We start from the raw sequence: 15,170 nt of genomic DNA on the forward strand, positions 1-15,170 counted from the left end.
CGAGGTTCCACCCTGTGCTGCACACAGGCTCCCTGCAGGGAGGCTCCAGCAGAACTGCTGCAGCACTGTGCTGCCTGCCTTCCCTCTGCATCCTCCTTCTCGTGCCCTGGGGGGGACAGTCAGGCTGGTCCCACTGCCCAGGGGCACGTTTGGTTTGAGCCCCCTTGCTCGTGGTGCATCTCTGTGGAGCACAGCCCGGCAGCTTGGCCCCAGCGCCCTGTGCTGGACTCCAGGGTGATGAACTCCACTCTCCTCCGTGTGCTCACTCTGTCTGAAGGCACCAATTACATCAGTCACTTCAGCCCTGCTTTATCCCTTTGAAGAAGGGCGGTGTTGAGGATGTGGTGGGGACTAGGCTAATCAGGGGCTGGTGCCTATCGCTCTTCATTTCCCAGTGACACCTAAAAGGTTTGGTCAGGAAAGTGGTTCAGGAGGAATGACTTTGTGGGGTCTTACACTGACTGGCTTTGGGTATTTCCAGCTAAAACCTGCTCAGACTAAGAGGGTTGTGGGCTGGTGGTTGTTTTTTTCCTACCTGTCAGTGTTGCAAAGTGCTTAGGTTTTGAAAATCCAGCTGGGCTCTGTCTGTCTGTCACACCATCACTGAGAGTAACGATGCTGTGGTGCAATTTAGCTGACAGCCCTGCGAACCGGGGCCAGGAGCCAACACAATCCAGCCTGACCTCGGGGCAGTGCTGCAGGAATGTGCCTTGGGCAGCCAGAAATCCTCAGAGGCTGCTCTGGCAGATGCTGGGGCAGAGCTGGAGCAGCCCGTCCTGGGGAGCAGGGGCCTCCCACCTCTGCGCTGCAGCCGCAGCAAGGGGTGTGTGGGATGATCCAGTGTGGTGTGCAGCCCCCAGGTGGGACTCACTATCACTGCCCAGGTGCCCGTGGGTTGGCAGCAGCTTGTCTGGGAGGGCTGGAGCTGTGGAGCTGACTGCTTTCCTTGCAGTGCTTGTGCAAGTCATGAAAATACAGTTATTTTCCATGGCTGTTCAGCAATCTCCCTGTGGCTCTGCAGTTGGCAGCCCCAGACATATTCCAGGGCTCGTTCTCCATCTCACCCCCATGGTTTTGGGGATGAAAAGAATGAGATGGGGTGGGACAGGATGGGACCCAAGCTGGATTGCTGGAATTGAGCTTGTCCATGACTCGCAGGTAAAGTCATTTCTGCAAGCTTATAATGAGGTTTTAGATTTAACTGTTGACCTTATAGTAGTTTTACATGCATATTTATCTGCCCTTTGGATTAATGAAGGTAAATTAATTGCCAGAACGAAGTTTCATCTAATTAAATAGATCAGATTCTCAGACTTTGGCAGTTCTGTCATGTCTTTTGTTGGCCCCAGGGCAGCGTAACCCACAGCTGGCATTTCCCTGGCATTGCTGTTATCCCTCACTGGTGTGCAGCTGGAGCCTGCTTCGAGCCCTCTCTGTAGCTCCAAGGCCGTGCAGAGAGAACAGGAGTGTCCCTGTGGGTGCAGGGTCAGACACTCTTGGGTGCTGGACAGTGTGGAGCAGCTTTTCAGACCTGTCCCTGCAGCTGTCCCAGATCCCTGTGGGATTTGCTGATGCATCACCCCTCTAGGCAAACATCTCATCATGGTACATCCTTGTGCTTCAGAGTAAAGATCCACCATGGAAAAACCCCTGTGTTCGTCTGAAAAAGACTTGAACTAGAGCACCAGGGAAAGGATAATGCTGAGCTCCAGGGTGGAGGCATGAGAGGTCAATGTCATGATGAGAGATGGCCAGCAACCAACATTTCGGTTTTTTAAGAAAAGGCGTAAAATTCCCCAGCTCTCTCTGGGTGATGGGGAACGCCCCATTGTGCTGGGAAGCCTTCCAGCTCCCTCCACTCTTCAGAGCTGCACACTTTTAGAAAGTACAAAGAGCTTCTCATAATGTTTTGCCTTGTGGGTACATCTATGATTAATTCCGTGCAAGCATTACTGGTGCAATAACAATACTGAAGGTCCTAAAACTGAAAAAGGAAACACATTTGGCTCGTACTTCATACACAATCACTTACACTTAAGCTATTGATAGTTGATTGGGATCTGTAGACTGCTGGGCTGGTGCCACTGGGTTTCTGAGCGCGTTCAATGGCTGGAACAGACAGCGAGGCTGTAGGTTTTGGCAAGCTGTAGGTCTCATTAGTCAGGCTGACTGTATCTGACACGAGAGATTCCCATCCACCAAGATGAAGCTCACTTCCCTAGGCTTTGGCTGACGTCCCAACAATATTTACATGAAGGACAAGAGAGGATCAGTGTTAGATTAAGGCTGTGAGTTTCCAGTAGGCAGACAGTTAAATATTCTATTGAAATACTCTTTTGATTATTTAGATAATAATGAAGTTTGTGCATGTCCTTGAGAAATCTGGGGAAAGGCAGTTGTTTTATGCTAAGCATGCAAAGATGTGTTTAATCTTGATAATAGGAGTAAATTATGTATCAGCGTTTATAACCTCAGCTCCTTTATTTGTCGCTGGTTGTGTGGAGCCACCAGAAGCCTCGCAGGGAAGGGGGAGCCGTGCTGGGGGGTGCAGGAGGAGGGGGCAGGCAGCTCCCCACGCCACCCTGGCCTTCACATCCCTGCGGGAGGAGGCTCAGGATGGGCTGTCCTGTTTCGTCCTGGCCAAGGGAGGTGCTGGTTGAAGTAAGACATCACCCACGAGCCGCCCGGGGAGAGGGCAGGGATGTGCTCTGACAGGCGCTGCGCCAGGAGCTGGCCCAATACAGGCATCCAGGAATTGCTGCTTATCTCCCCCAGCTGTAATTTCTGTTTTCTGGGATTTTTATCAGAGTCGTTGAGTTGCCATTTTCTGACTGATGCCTGATTTTGAATAGGACTGAGTAATAATTTGATTTATTGCTGCTATTGGAATCTGGCTGCCTGGCTGATCCTGCCTTACCCTCACAGAATATGTGAATTTGCTTGGTCTATGACAATGGCAGAGAACAGTAACCTTTGGATTAATTTGTTTTAGCGACTGAAGTCCCATTAAATAGAAAGCAGCTGGTGTCAGAGGCATAAACTGAGACAAAGTTTTGCTCCCGATTGTGGGAAATGTGTTTAAACAGACTAGAAACGTTTCCATCTCTGCAGGGTATCATATACTCAAATGGTTGCATTAACATGAAAAAAGTATAAGGAAGAATGTATTTAGGACAATCCCTGTGTATCCAGTGCTAATGAAATTGAATTCAGTAATGAAGTCAGGGCTGTGTTCTGCGCCCGGGCAGGCGGTGCCGGAGCTGCCGTCAGCTTTCGTGGGAGCGGTGCCCGTGAGTGGTGGAGCAGTAATGGCTGGAGATGGAAGAGGTCCATCAGAGCCCAGAGTGCTCTCCCCTCGCTGCCAGGGCTGGATCCCACATCCCAGAGCAGTTAGGATGCTAATGAGCCCTGTACAGAGGCAAGAGCAGTGGAGTTTCGGAGGTGAAATCCCCGCCGCTCAGGGGCCAGCACGAGCTCCACGGACCACTTAAGAAAAGGATTAATTGGAGTTTAAATGGTGTGTTCTGCCGGCCTTCTGAAAGGGAATTAATTTTTCCTTGTGAATGAGGTGGGGATTGGCCTGCGGTCCTGGATAAAGGGGAGCAGCCAGCATTAAATTGCATTCCAGCCCATAATACCTTCTGGGGCTGACTGTGCTGTATGGCATAGCCACACTGCAGCTCCTGCTGGTGATCACCCTCCTTCCCACAGTCTTCTCCTCATCCCACGGGCTTCAGCATCCCCAGAGGAAATCCTTTGCATCAAGTCTGTCCTTCCCCTCTGGCTTGCAGCTGGCCGGGCACCCAGGCCTGCCTGTCCCTCAGTCCTCATTCATAAAACAGGGACAGCTCTGCAGAAGAGAGGGAATTATTAATGTGGTACAGAGCAGGGCAGGAGGTGAATGGGCTGGCTCTCGGCTGGTGTTAATCAGTGGGAGTCCCTGCATTTCCTGGGAGCTGTCTGTGTCTGCAGCAGCTGGGGACGAGACCCCTGCACACTTCACTGGCCACTCCAGAACCTCTGCCCATGAGCCATGGGTCCTTATCAGCAGTTGCCCAATAAATTAATATAAATGACAGCCCTCGTTTCATTAAAATAATTCCTGCGCTTTGTCCAAGCACTGTTGACCTTCTGTGTTGGGACAGACAATCCAGGATTAAAAATACAAGATTGTTAGCTTGCATAAATCCTGAATAATGGTGAAAGAGAGGAAAATAAAGTCTTGTTGTGGTACAGAGCATTTGTCACTGTCCCTGGTTATTAGTATCCTCTGAGCATTGTGCAGAGGAAGCCACGCCAGGATTACATTGCTGCATTGACTGGAGATTTCTTATTAGGGAAGGCGAGGAAGGCTCTGTAAAGCCCATAGGTCAAAAATATAATACACTCTTCCCCATCTCTTGTTTCCTGATATTATGCTATTAGAGGAGATAAGGGAGAGGTGCAGAGTCTTAATTTACAAGCGAGTTATGAACCACGGCTGGGGACTGTTTGTATTTTGCTGGAGCTTATTATTTTATCTGGAGTGTAATATGGTGGATCACTGTCCCTGAGCCAGAAACAGCCATTGCTGTTGGGGCGGAGGGGCCGTGGGCTCCACTGCTCTGCTGAGGGTGCTGGGTCCTGAGAAGATGAAGGTGCTGGAGTTGAAAAGAAACCCCAAAGTAGCTGGAAGAGGAGTGTTAAATAATGCAGTTGCGCTTTGTCCATGAAAGATGGCTAACCATGAGTAAACAGCCACAACAGTGTTTGATCCCTTCGTGTTTACTATTTATTCGTATTTATTATTCATAAATTCTGTCACAAATGTTGGGCCCGCACCCCAGTGAGACGTTTGCATTTTATTTTAAGTTTGATTCCCCACCCCCCCGCCCCTCAGTTTCATGAACTGAGATTTTAATGATTTGCTTTTCCACATTGCTCGTGTGCTGGTTCTCCCTGGTTCTCCTCTTCTTGTTTCAGGAAGAGATTCCTAACATGGAAAAGTGATATTTGAATAGATTCCCCTAAGGCAATCAATTTACTTCTAATTTGTCTGGAACTAAGCTTTTCTTTGTTGCAATGAGAAAGGATTGAAACTGCTGTAAAATTTATTAGCTTCCAGGAAGATTTTGAAATGAATTTTTTAATGATCGTGCTGTTTGCTGTACCCAGGAGCAGTGTCATCGTGATTACAGTGTAATCATATGGCTGCCGAAGAAACACCGAAATGTGGAGCTGGAGCCAGGCTCCTGCATGAGGGGACCTGTGGCACTGCCTAGGTATGGGCACTGTCCAGGTATGGGTAGTACCCAGGTATGGGCACTGCTCAGGTATGGGCACTGCTCAGGTACAGTCACTGCCCAGGTATGGGCACTGTCCAGGTATGGGTAGTACCCAGGTATGGGCACTGCTCAGGTATTGGCACTGCTCAGGTACAGTCACTGCCCAGGTATGGGTAGTACCCAGGTACAGTCACTGCCCGGGTACAATCACTGCCCAGGTACAATCACTGCCCGGGTACAATCACTGCTCAGGTACAGCAGTGCCCAGGTACAATCACTGCCCAGGTACAATCACTGCCCAAGTACAATCACTGCCCAGGTACAATCACTGCCCAGGTACAATCACTGCCCGGGTACAATCACTGCCCAGGTACAATCACTGCCCGGGTACAATCACTGCCCAGGTACAGGCTCCATGCCCGGTGCTGCTGCAGGGCTGGGGGCTGTGAGCTGGGGCTGCTGAGCCCGGCTCTCCCCTGCCCCGTGCGTGTCCCACAGGCCGGGGTTCCTCCAGTCCCTCTTTTTCTCCCCTCATTCCTCATTCCTGAGCAGCTGCTCCCTCCTCTTCCTCGCTGCCCTGTAATGGCACAAACGAGCTCCACTTACTCACCTCGGCAGAGCTGCTCTGACACGGATTGGATTGAACCGAGCGGCTGTTTGGAAATGGAAACTCCAGGGACTATTGTCATCGCCCAAATTGCACCTTAGATTGTATAACAGCACATGTCATCTGGCCATTTATCAGGAATATTACATTCCCAGGCACTTGCACCTTGCTACGATTTAACTTTGTCTCTTTGGCCAGCGTTGCAATTCCACTGGAGATAATTCAATTGCTGTGAGAGCTGAATGGGCACCTCGCGCGCCTGCTCTACATTGCTGTGCTGCAGGTACATGGCTGTTGGACAGGAGGTGGGGGATTTGTGCACCGAGGACATTCCTAAATCCCCCCTGGGATGGGGGAAGAGCCCGTGCTGCGTGGAGCTGGAGGCTCTTGCTGCAGTGCCCACCACGTGTCCTCTGCCAGCTCCTCCTGGGCTCTGCCTTTTGGGCATCCATCCTGTGTCCTGCTCTTCTGACCAAGATCTTGCACGGTGGGACTGGGAAGTGCTGAGGGTCTTGGCTGGCTGGGGGATTTTTATTTCTCCCACCAGGTCTTCCTGCAGCTGCTGGTCCTTGGTAGCTGCTGCCTGGCTGAGACCCACAGCAGTTGCCTTTGTACTGGTCTTCTGAGCTGCAAGTAGAGCTCTGATTTGAAATCTGGAGTTTAACATGGATTTTGCTTTACTTGTCGAGGAACATATTTATTCCAGAGGTGGCTGTGGATTTTATGTTATTTCATATTTGCGATGCAAGAGCTTATGTTTAGTAATGACATTTTTCCTGCCAAGTCTGATTTCAGGATAACTGCTCACCTCTTGACCAAAAGGCTTCTGCCAGGATGTTTTGTACCTGGAGAATGTTTTAAAAGTGACCCTGCCCTAAGGTGCTATGAAACAAGGTTCTGGATTTGTGCTGGGTGTGGGCAGTCATCTGAAACATGGATAGTGCTGCAGGGGACCTGCACGTCTCTGGTACAGCAGCTCCCATGAAGGGCACTCACTGTGTCGTGGTTGTGGTGGTTCTTACCTGGGCTTTGCTCCGTGCACCAAGAACATTTTGTCACTGCAGACAGGAACAGTTGTATTGACTAGGGCAGGTCTAGGGCTGCAAAAGAATTTCCTGTTGTTCTATTTCTGATTGTTAAAGTGATAAAGAACAAGACAGAACAGTACAGTAATGTGAATGTGAACATGAATGACTGTCCTGGGTGCCATCAAAGCTGGGTGAGTCAGACTGAGCTGCAAAGGGCAGCGCCAGGAGCGTGTCCAGCAGCTCCCTGCCTGCCTCTGCCTGGGGCAGGAGGAGGATCAGGGATCAGCCCTGGCATCAGCCACTGGAGGAGCTCAGACCCTGCAGTGCATGCCTTTGGGTCTGGGATAGCAGGGGAATGGTGTTTCTGTGTATCAACAGGCCTTGCTTGAGGCGTAAAAATAGCATTTTATATCAACTACAGGGCTGACAGTGATGGATGGGTGGGTAGCTGAAGATGCCCATTCTGCCAGGTTGATAAGGCTGCTGCTGGGGGCTCTGTGCTGGTCCTTGTGCCTGCTGCCAGGTCAGGGCTGCTCTGAGTAGCCTGGACACGTTGTCCCTGAGAGCAGGATGGTTTCTGGCTGCAGGGATGGTCTCAAAGCTGAGATGTGTGCTGGGCACAGAGGCAGAGGGACAGAATGTGCCATGGGGCTCCCTGCTGTCTCAGGTATGATGGTGACTTGTGCCCCTCTGCCTGTCAGCCTGGCCTCTTTGAGACTCGTTAACATTCCCTTCCTAATACAAAAGATTGAAACAGTGTGATTTGATGTCATGCTCCTCAGCTCCTTTCCTCCCTGCATTTCAGCTGCTGCAGGTTCTAGACAAGCATTGTGATGTCCAAAATTGATCATCTCCCTGGCAGAGAGGCACCAGGACAGTGCTCTGTTGTGAACTGCTCTTAAAGCACAGGTGCCTTTCTAGGCTTTGAGGAACAGCCACTTGCAGTAATCAGGGAACTCCTCCAATTGTTTCTAGCTGTAAAATGTGCCAGTTGGAATAAACGCATCAAGGCAACACAAACCTGCCTGTGCTCCCTGTGGAGTGAGGTTTGCCTTGGCTGTGGCGCTGCCATGGATTCAGGGCTGGGCTGTGCTGCTGGGCAGGGAAGGTGAGGAGAAGCAGCTCCCCTGTGCTTTCCCGTGCTGGACCAGGCAGCCCAGCATGCTCACAGATCCAGCTTTTCATGTTTGTGGAGAGACTGAAGTGATGTGTGCTCCAGCAACACGCCCAAGGTCACACAGCACAATAAATCAGTGTCTCATCGGGGATGAGAATCCAAGATATTTCTGTAGCCCCTCCAGCCATCACCAAGTCCTCTGCTATCACAGCCAGACTACACAACTTTGTGTGCCTGTAGCACCCTTTTGAAGTTAAGCTGTGGATAAATAAGGAGACAGCAATATTTTCTGGGCAATTTTTCTTTTTTTCTTTCTATTTTGCTCAAGTACTTGAAATTAACAGAATCAAAGTATAAGATCATGGGCTTTTAGAGCTCAGTGCTGGTTGTTCTGTGTGTAGGGCTCAGGGCATCCTCTCAAGCTGCTGTAAAGGCAGCTGCCAAAACCCAGACCTCCTCCCCTCCACCCAGCCCTGTGCTCCACATCACTGGGTTGCTGCTCTGATGTAGAGAAAAAGCTGATGTTTTACCCATATATTTTTCAATTAATTGGCTTCTTCTCTTTTAAAAAAAAAACCCTTTCTTGGTGTTTTTTTCTTTTTTTCTTTTTTTCTTTTTTTTTTTTTTTGAGGTCTGCCTTTTACTCGTTTATTCTCTGTAAGTGTTAAGCTGCTCATATTTTGGTGCATTGTGTTATGTGCCGAGAATTTTTATCAGCCGCCCTAGTGCTTGCATGTGGTGGAAATACCAATGTGTCTGAGGAGCGGAGGTTATGCACACAGATGTACGGAGCAGCAGAATGGAGGGTTTGCAGGAGGACGGGGAGGACGCCCAGGCTGAGCCTGCACCGTCGAGCCATCAGCCCGGCCCCGGCCGAGCGTGGGCAGCGGCGTTAGAGCTTCAGTGCGTGTAGGTTATGGAGGAAGGAGCCACGTCTCTGAGTGGGGAAAGGCTGTGCTTTACCAGGGCAGCTGCAATTACGAGCTCTTATCAAATGGAGGAAAAGCCGAGACTGAAAAGCAGCCAGGATCCTGCGGTGTTCGGCGGGAGCCGCGGTCGGATGCTCAGCAAAGGCTGGGCATGGTGAAACTGCTGAATTTGATTTCCAGCTTTGCACTTGGCTGAGCCTGGCTGCTTCCCCGAGCCTCAGTTTGTCCGTCTGTGATGTGGAGGTGAAGCTGTGCAGTCCTCTGGGATTGACTGACAGTGCAGGAATGCACCGGGGCACCGGGGTTTGCACTCGCCTGGGAGCCCTTGGACCTGGCCATGGAGGGTCCCTGGGAAGGGTTAAACCACCAGTCCGTATTTCAGCACTGTAAAGTGGTGCTGGGACGACAGCCCCAAGTCCAGAGAAGGAATCTTTATTGCTCCTGTATGACTAAAGCCCCAACACTGGGAATGACACATTTAATCTTCAGTGGAGTGGACAATCTTGGAGATTTATAAAGCCTCAGTTGTGTGAGAGGTCAGTGGGGATTAAGCAACAAGTTAAAACACACATATACCAGCAGAACCACAAAGACCCTTCCCTCCTCCCCCTTTTCTTTCCTCCCTCTGTTCCTTTCCCCTCTCTGCAAAAAGTCAAGCTTAAATGTCACATCAAACCAAGCTTAAAACATGGTGGCTTTTAACACTGGTGGCTAAACCCAGGAACCACTGGCTCTGAGGGCTTGCCACGTGGACAGCCCCGTTGTGATGGATTTGCTGCCGTCACTCCTTCTCCAGGCTTCTGTTCTGGTGGTGACAGGCGACACACAACCTACTGGAAATTAAACTGCAGTCTGTAGAGCCCTGAAACGGATGGCTGTTTGACCAGTCGGTGCCGTGTGGGGTAGGATCCCCTCTCCTCGGGATGGGGCAGAGCGCGGGGCCCAGCTCGGCCCGGGCAGGCTGGTGGGAGCGGGCACCCCGGCCGGGCTCCCCGTTCACCCCCCTGTGCTTTGTCCCCACAGAGCAGAGCGAGGGCTTCCACTGCCGGGAGGAGTGCCGCATCCTGGGCCACTCGGACAGGTGCTGGATGCCCCGCGGCGCCGTGCCCAGCCGCGCCAAGTCCCCCGAGCACGGCAGGAACGTCATCGCCCTGTCCATCGAGGCCTCGGCGGTGGACGCGGAGCCTTACGCGGACTGCGGCACAAAAAGGACCTTCGCCACCTTCGGCAAGGAGGGCGGCGAGCCCCCGGCCGAGGAGCGGCTCGCCAACCCCAAAGGCAAAAGAACGGTGGACTCGGCCGCCTGCAGCCCCAAGGTGAGCGGCGCCGTGCGCGAGGCCGGCAACGGCTGCGAGGCCGTCAGCCCCGTCACCTCGCCCCTGCACCTCAAGAGCCCCTTGTCCTTGGCCGGCAAGCCGGCGGCCTATGCGGCCGGGCACTGCGCCGGCAGCCGGGAGCCCTTCGGGAACTCTGGTGGCCCTTCCCGGCCCACCGAGGCAGAGCCCCGGGGCGCGGACAGCGAGAGCAGCGGGCAGGAGGGCAACCCGCTCCTGCAGGAGCGCCGGGAAAAGGACTCGCCCGGCGCCCGCAGACTAAAGGACATCGTCCTCTGAGCGGCACTCGGCGGGCGACGACGAGCACGAGCACGAGGACGAGGACGAGGGACCGCACGACTCCCAGCGCAGATTGTTTTTATCGCTTACCAATGGTTCACAGATTGCTGTATTTAAAAGCTTTCCCTAAATGTATTGTTTATAAATGGAGCTATCGTTAATGTGACAATCCCACGTGTCTGACGGGCGGCAGGGGTGTGCAGCCGGAGCGGAGGAGCCGGTGTTCCGTGTTTCGCTTCGGCCGGGAGGCGGCGGGTGGCGGGGCAGAGGCCAGACCCCCCCGGTCCTCAGGAGCGCTCGGTGTCCCCTCCTCGGAGTTTATATATTTTTATATCTCTAAACGAAGATAAATTTCCATTCCTGGCGAGAATGGAGTGGCCAATTCCTTATTCGGACATCTTTAGTAACCACCCCGGCAATTTTGTAGTCTGGACAAAGTAGCGGCTGTTTCTTGTGTGGGACTGTTCAGAGCGACAGTCGGGTGAGTTTCAGTTCCCATTCACCCAGCACGAGGTTGTTTGTCTTTCAAGGTGTTGGTGTTTTGCTATGGACACCCCTGCATTTATGAATCCTTTTGCTGTCACATACTTACCTGTACTATTATTGTATTTGATATTGCAAATTACTGTATGTCTAGTGATGGCAAAAGGCTTTCAGGCTTAAAAAAAAAGGAATAAAAAAAAAATTATCAATCACAATCATCTTACTTAAACTTTGGGGAACCTGCAGTTTGCAGCCCCGGTGGAGCAAGCGCTTCTTCCAGCCCCCACCTTTGCCTGCAGCCTCCCGCGGCTCCTGCAGGAAAATGACAGGGCATTATGGGAAGACGATTTTGGGAAAATCCTGCCTCGATTGCAATTGTCGGATGCACTGTGCTGAACTTTTCCCCTTACCCGTTTCTTTTTGCATAATTTTGAGGCAATGCATAGAAAGGTTTTTTTCCAGAAGTTGGTTATTTTGGTTTTTTTCCAGTTCCCAGATTTAGATATCCCTCGCCTCCAGTCATTTCCAAGTCAAAGAGATGGAATTATTTTAAGAGATCTAAATTACCTTCTGAATTAGACACACACACTTCCCAGTCAGCGTTCCTTAGCCATGATTACACCAAGAGGGTGTATTTAGGTATGACATCATGGCATGGATTTTAGAATGTTCCCATTTCTTTCTATCCCTGCATCATAAATAAGTATGGAATGAGCAATAGTGATGTTAATTTAGGGGCAGACAGGTGATATGTAACAACGCTACTAATTCAATTAATGTGCCTTCTTAATGGAGAAAAAATTAAAGCAATTCTTTATTTTTTCTCATAATTAAGGACTTTTTTGTGTGGGTACAAATCTACTCATGTAAAATTGATTTGAAAATTGAGCTACTTTAATAGCCATTTTGTAGAAGGGAGAGAGGGAAGGGATTCCACAGCTCTCTGCTCTCTTGCAGTGATGATTCCTCAGTGAGGTATGAGTAAGGTAGGAGGATTTCAGTTAGTGTATTATTATTATTATTATTATTGCTATTATTATTAACCCTTCACTGAACAGATTTTTCCTACCCTCAATAATGTTTCCTAGAATTTAAAATCAATTATGGAAGGAAAAATATATAGCTCTTGCCAATGTTTGCTGTACCAGCAAGTTGAAATTAGTGGTTTCTAGAGAAAGAGTCTTTCTAGGTCTACATATCATGATAAAGTATTTTTTACTTGATTTATTTAAATTAAAAACAACAAGAAAACAAGTTCCAGCTATTATTATCCTCAAAATAAAATGAAACTCCAGCCTTTTATTTCTTTAGGGCAGATTGTTCTTGCCTGAAGCCACAGCTGGTCCGAGACAGGTCCAGAGTCAGCCTGTTTCCCCTGCCACTTGTTAGGGCCAGGAATTGGGAAAGAATCAACAAAAAAACAGTTGTGTGATGAAATTTGTGATGCTTCCCTCACTGGTGTGATGACTACCTCATTCAGCTCCCATCCCACGTGTTAACATGATGTCCTGCATCCCTCCAGAAAGGAAACTGGGGGTTTTCTCCCCTCTTCTGGATTCTGAGCCCATTTTTCAGGGATATGTTGTTTCTGTTCCCTCTGTGTTTCCTGCCTGTGTACTGCTACTGCTGTCATTTATTTCTGGTTTTTTTCCCCAAATGTTTGTTTTATTATAACACAAACAAAGAGGAGAGGGGCTGGCTCGGGGCAGTTGGAGTAACTGGGTGTTCTGTAACTGCTAAGCTGAGTTTATTCTGATGTTACCTGGTTTTGTCAGCTCTGGGAGGTTTTTTGGGGGGAGGAGAAACTCCTCCCGTGTGTTTGCTGAGAGACAGAGCCTGCCTTGCCCCGTCTGTCAGATGCTCTGGGCTTCACAGGGCAGCGACTCCATGTGGCCCCATCATCCCCCCACACCTCCCAGGAGGGACCCGTGGTGGGCTGGGGAGTGGGGGTCCCCCAGGTGCCCCATCACCATCCCCAGCTGCCTGGAAAAGCACCAGCCCTTCATTCCTGCCGAGCCTTGCCCCCTGCCTGCGGAGCTGCCACCACCAGCCCTGTGTTTTGGATGAAAAATAGATGCTAAGTGAAAAGGAAGAGAGGGGAAAAAAAAAAAAAAAGAAGAAAAAATAGAAACATTTCTCTAATTTACCCAGAGGAAACGTTCCTTGCCACTCTGAATAAAAGCACAGCTGAGAAAGAATGTGAAATAATTCTGTATTAAAAGGGGGCATTAAAGAGGTCAGTAAACCCTTATGCCTCCAAGAAAATCATTTAAACACCAGTTTTCTGGGCTGACCCAGGCTGCAGGGGGGGATGTGAGCGAGGGGCCCTTCCCTGGTATGGCCTTGCTGTGCGGGGCCAAGGGGAGACCCAGAGATCAGCCCTGGCTTTGCTGCCTTGGCCCTCCCCAGAATATTTTGGTGCTCCTGTCACTGTCCCTCTGTGTCACTCGAGATGAGTTCAGGCTCCTGGGCAAATTGCAGCCTCTTGGTTTTTTTTCCTCCCTTGCATCGAAACTGGCCATGCAAAAAATGTTCCGAGCTGCAGGGTGGGCAGGAGGCCTTTTTGGAAGGGTTCCAGATGTAATTATTGTGCTTTTCAATAACTTAGACCTGTCCTCAGATTTGGATTAGGAAAAATCGCTGGGATCTGTTGGTTTCCTTCAGGCAGCCTTGCTCTGCTCCCCTGTTTCTCCAGGAGAGCAGCAAGCACCGCCGATTCTCCCCCGAGCATGACGAGGACCCCGTCTGGAGCAGCTCTGGGGCTGGGGGCCAGGCCCTGAGCTCTCCCCTGCTCCCCTGGGAGCCCCCAGCCTCTCCCAGCCTCGAGGCTGCAGGGCTGTGCCGGGAGGGATGCTGCAGGGCTGGGGGGCACAACTGATGCCTGGAAATATCCCCCCCCAAGCACTGTCTACTGAGGTCGTTGCCGTTCCCTGTTTGTTGTGAGCTGGAGGTGGCCTGTGGATCACACTTTGTGCAAAAGTGAATTCCTTTCTTTTTTTATTATTATTTTTAGTTTTATTTTTCCAAATAGGAAACAAGTTGCTTTTGTGAAGAACACACTGTCTGATGAATATGTTGAAATTATTCTTCGGTGGGGGTGGGGGGGTGGGGGAGGGAGAGGAAAAATCAAAAAAATCTAATTTTGAATGGAAACACATTTGTCTGTCATTGGGGAAAATGGATGGTCTTGTTGCTGCAGCTGCTTGTGCAGCTCTGGGTGATCTCTGACCCCACCTGTGAGCTGCGGTAGGCGCCGGGGAGGAGCCCTGCTGAGCCCCAGAGGAGCCTTGGCTGGAATCAGCTGATGTTCAGCTGCTCTGGGCTGGAGCAGGGGCTCCAGCACCCCCTCCTCACCAACTGGCTTTGGTCAGCAGCTGCTCTGGGCTGGGGCAGGGGCTCCAGCACCCCCTCCTCACCTCTGGGCTGGGGCAGGGGCTCCAGCACCCCCTCCTCACCTCTGGCCCTGGCAGCAGCCGCCCCGGCGGCCGCACGTCTCGTCATGGTGTGTCCCTTGCCGAGTATATGGAGAATAAATTGTTGTATATGCTGATATGTATGTTATGTACATTTTCACAGTGATTGAATCATTGTAAACAGCAAAATGGAAAAAGGAAAAAAAAAAGAATCACCATTCTGTCTATTTTATGAAGATGATAAAGCAGCTTTATTAAATTATTATGATTCTGTTTCCAAATGGTGTACCTGCCACATTGGGATTTTTTCATCTGATGAGAACTTTGTTTTCCACCTAAATGTGATTTTCTTTTCTCTGCTTTGAGCATCTAATGCATTTTAGTATTAAAGCAATTATTGAATAAAATGGAAAGTAAGTGTTTGGTTAAATACGCCTCAGAGGGTTTGCTTTGATGGGCTCCAGGTGCTGGTCCTGCAGAAGCCAGCACACGGCTGGGTGCCACCCCAGCCCCGTCCCTGTCCCACGCTGCTCAGCTTTGGCACCCAAGAGGCTGCAAAGCTCAGGCAGAACTTTCCTGGACCTGAGAAGGGGTCGTCACCATCCCCAGTGGTGATCAACTGGGACAGGCAGGCTCTGAGCCCCCGTGAAACTGGGCAGGGTCCTCTGCACTGCCACCATCACCTGCGAGGCAAACCCAGGACAGGGATGAGCACA

At 50.6% G+C, this 15,170-nt stretch overlaps 1 protein-coding gene across 1 annotated transcript in view; it reads left to right on the top strand.

The window, feature by feature from the left end:
* The window catches only part of PCDH19 (protocadherin 19), a 58,401-nt gene extending 43,540 nt beyond the window's left edge, over positions 1-14,861 (top strand). Inside the window, exon 5 of the mRNA XM_021528487.4 lies at positions 9,969-14,861. Coding sequence (XP_021384162.3) covers positions 9,969-10,558 — 590 coding nt within the window. The 3' untranslated portion in view covers positions 10,559-14,861. The remainder of the gene's footprint in view (positions 1-9,968) is intronic.
* Positions 14,862-15,170: the final 309 nt, after the last annotated feature.

This window comes from Lonchura striata, chromosome 4A, assembly GCF_050655825.1.
Source record: "Lonchura striata isolate lonStrDom1 chromosome 4A, ASM5065582v1, whole genome shotgun sequence".
NCBI lineage: Eukaryota > Metazoa > Chordata > Aves > Passeriformes > Estrildidae > Lonchura > Lonchura striata.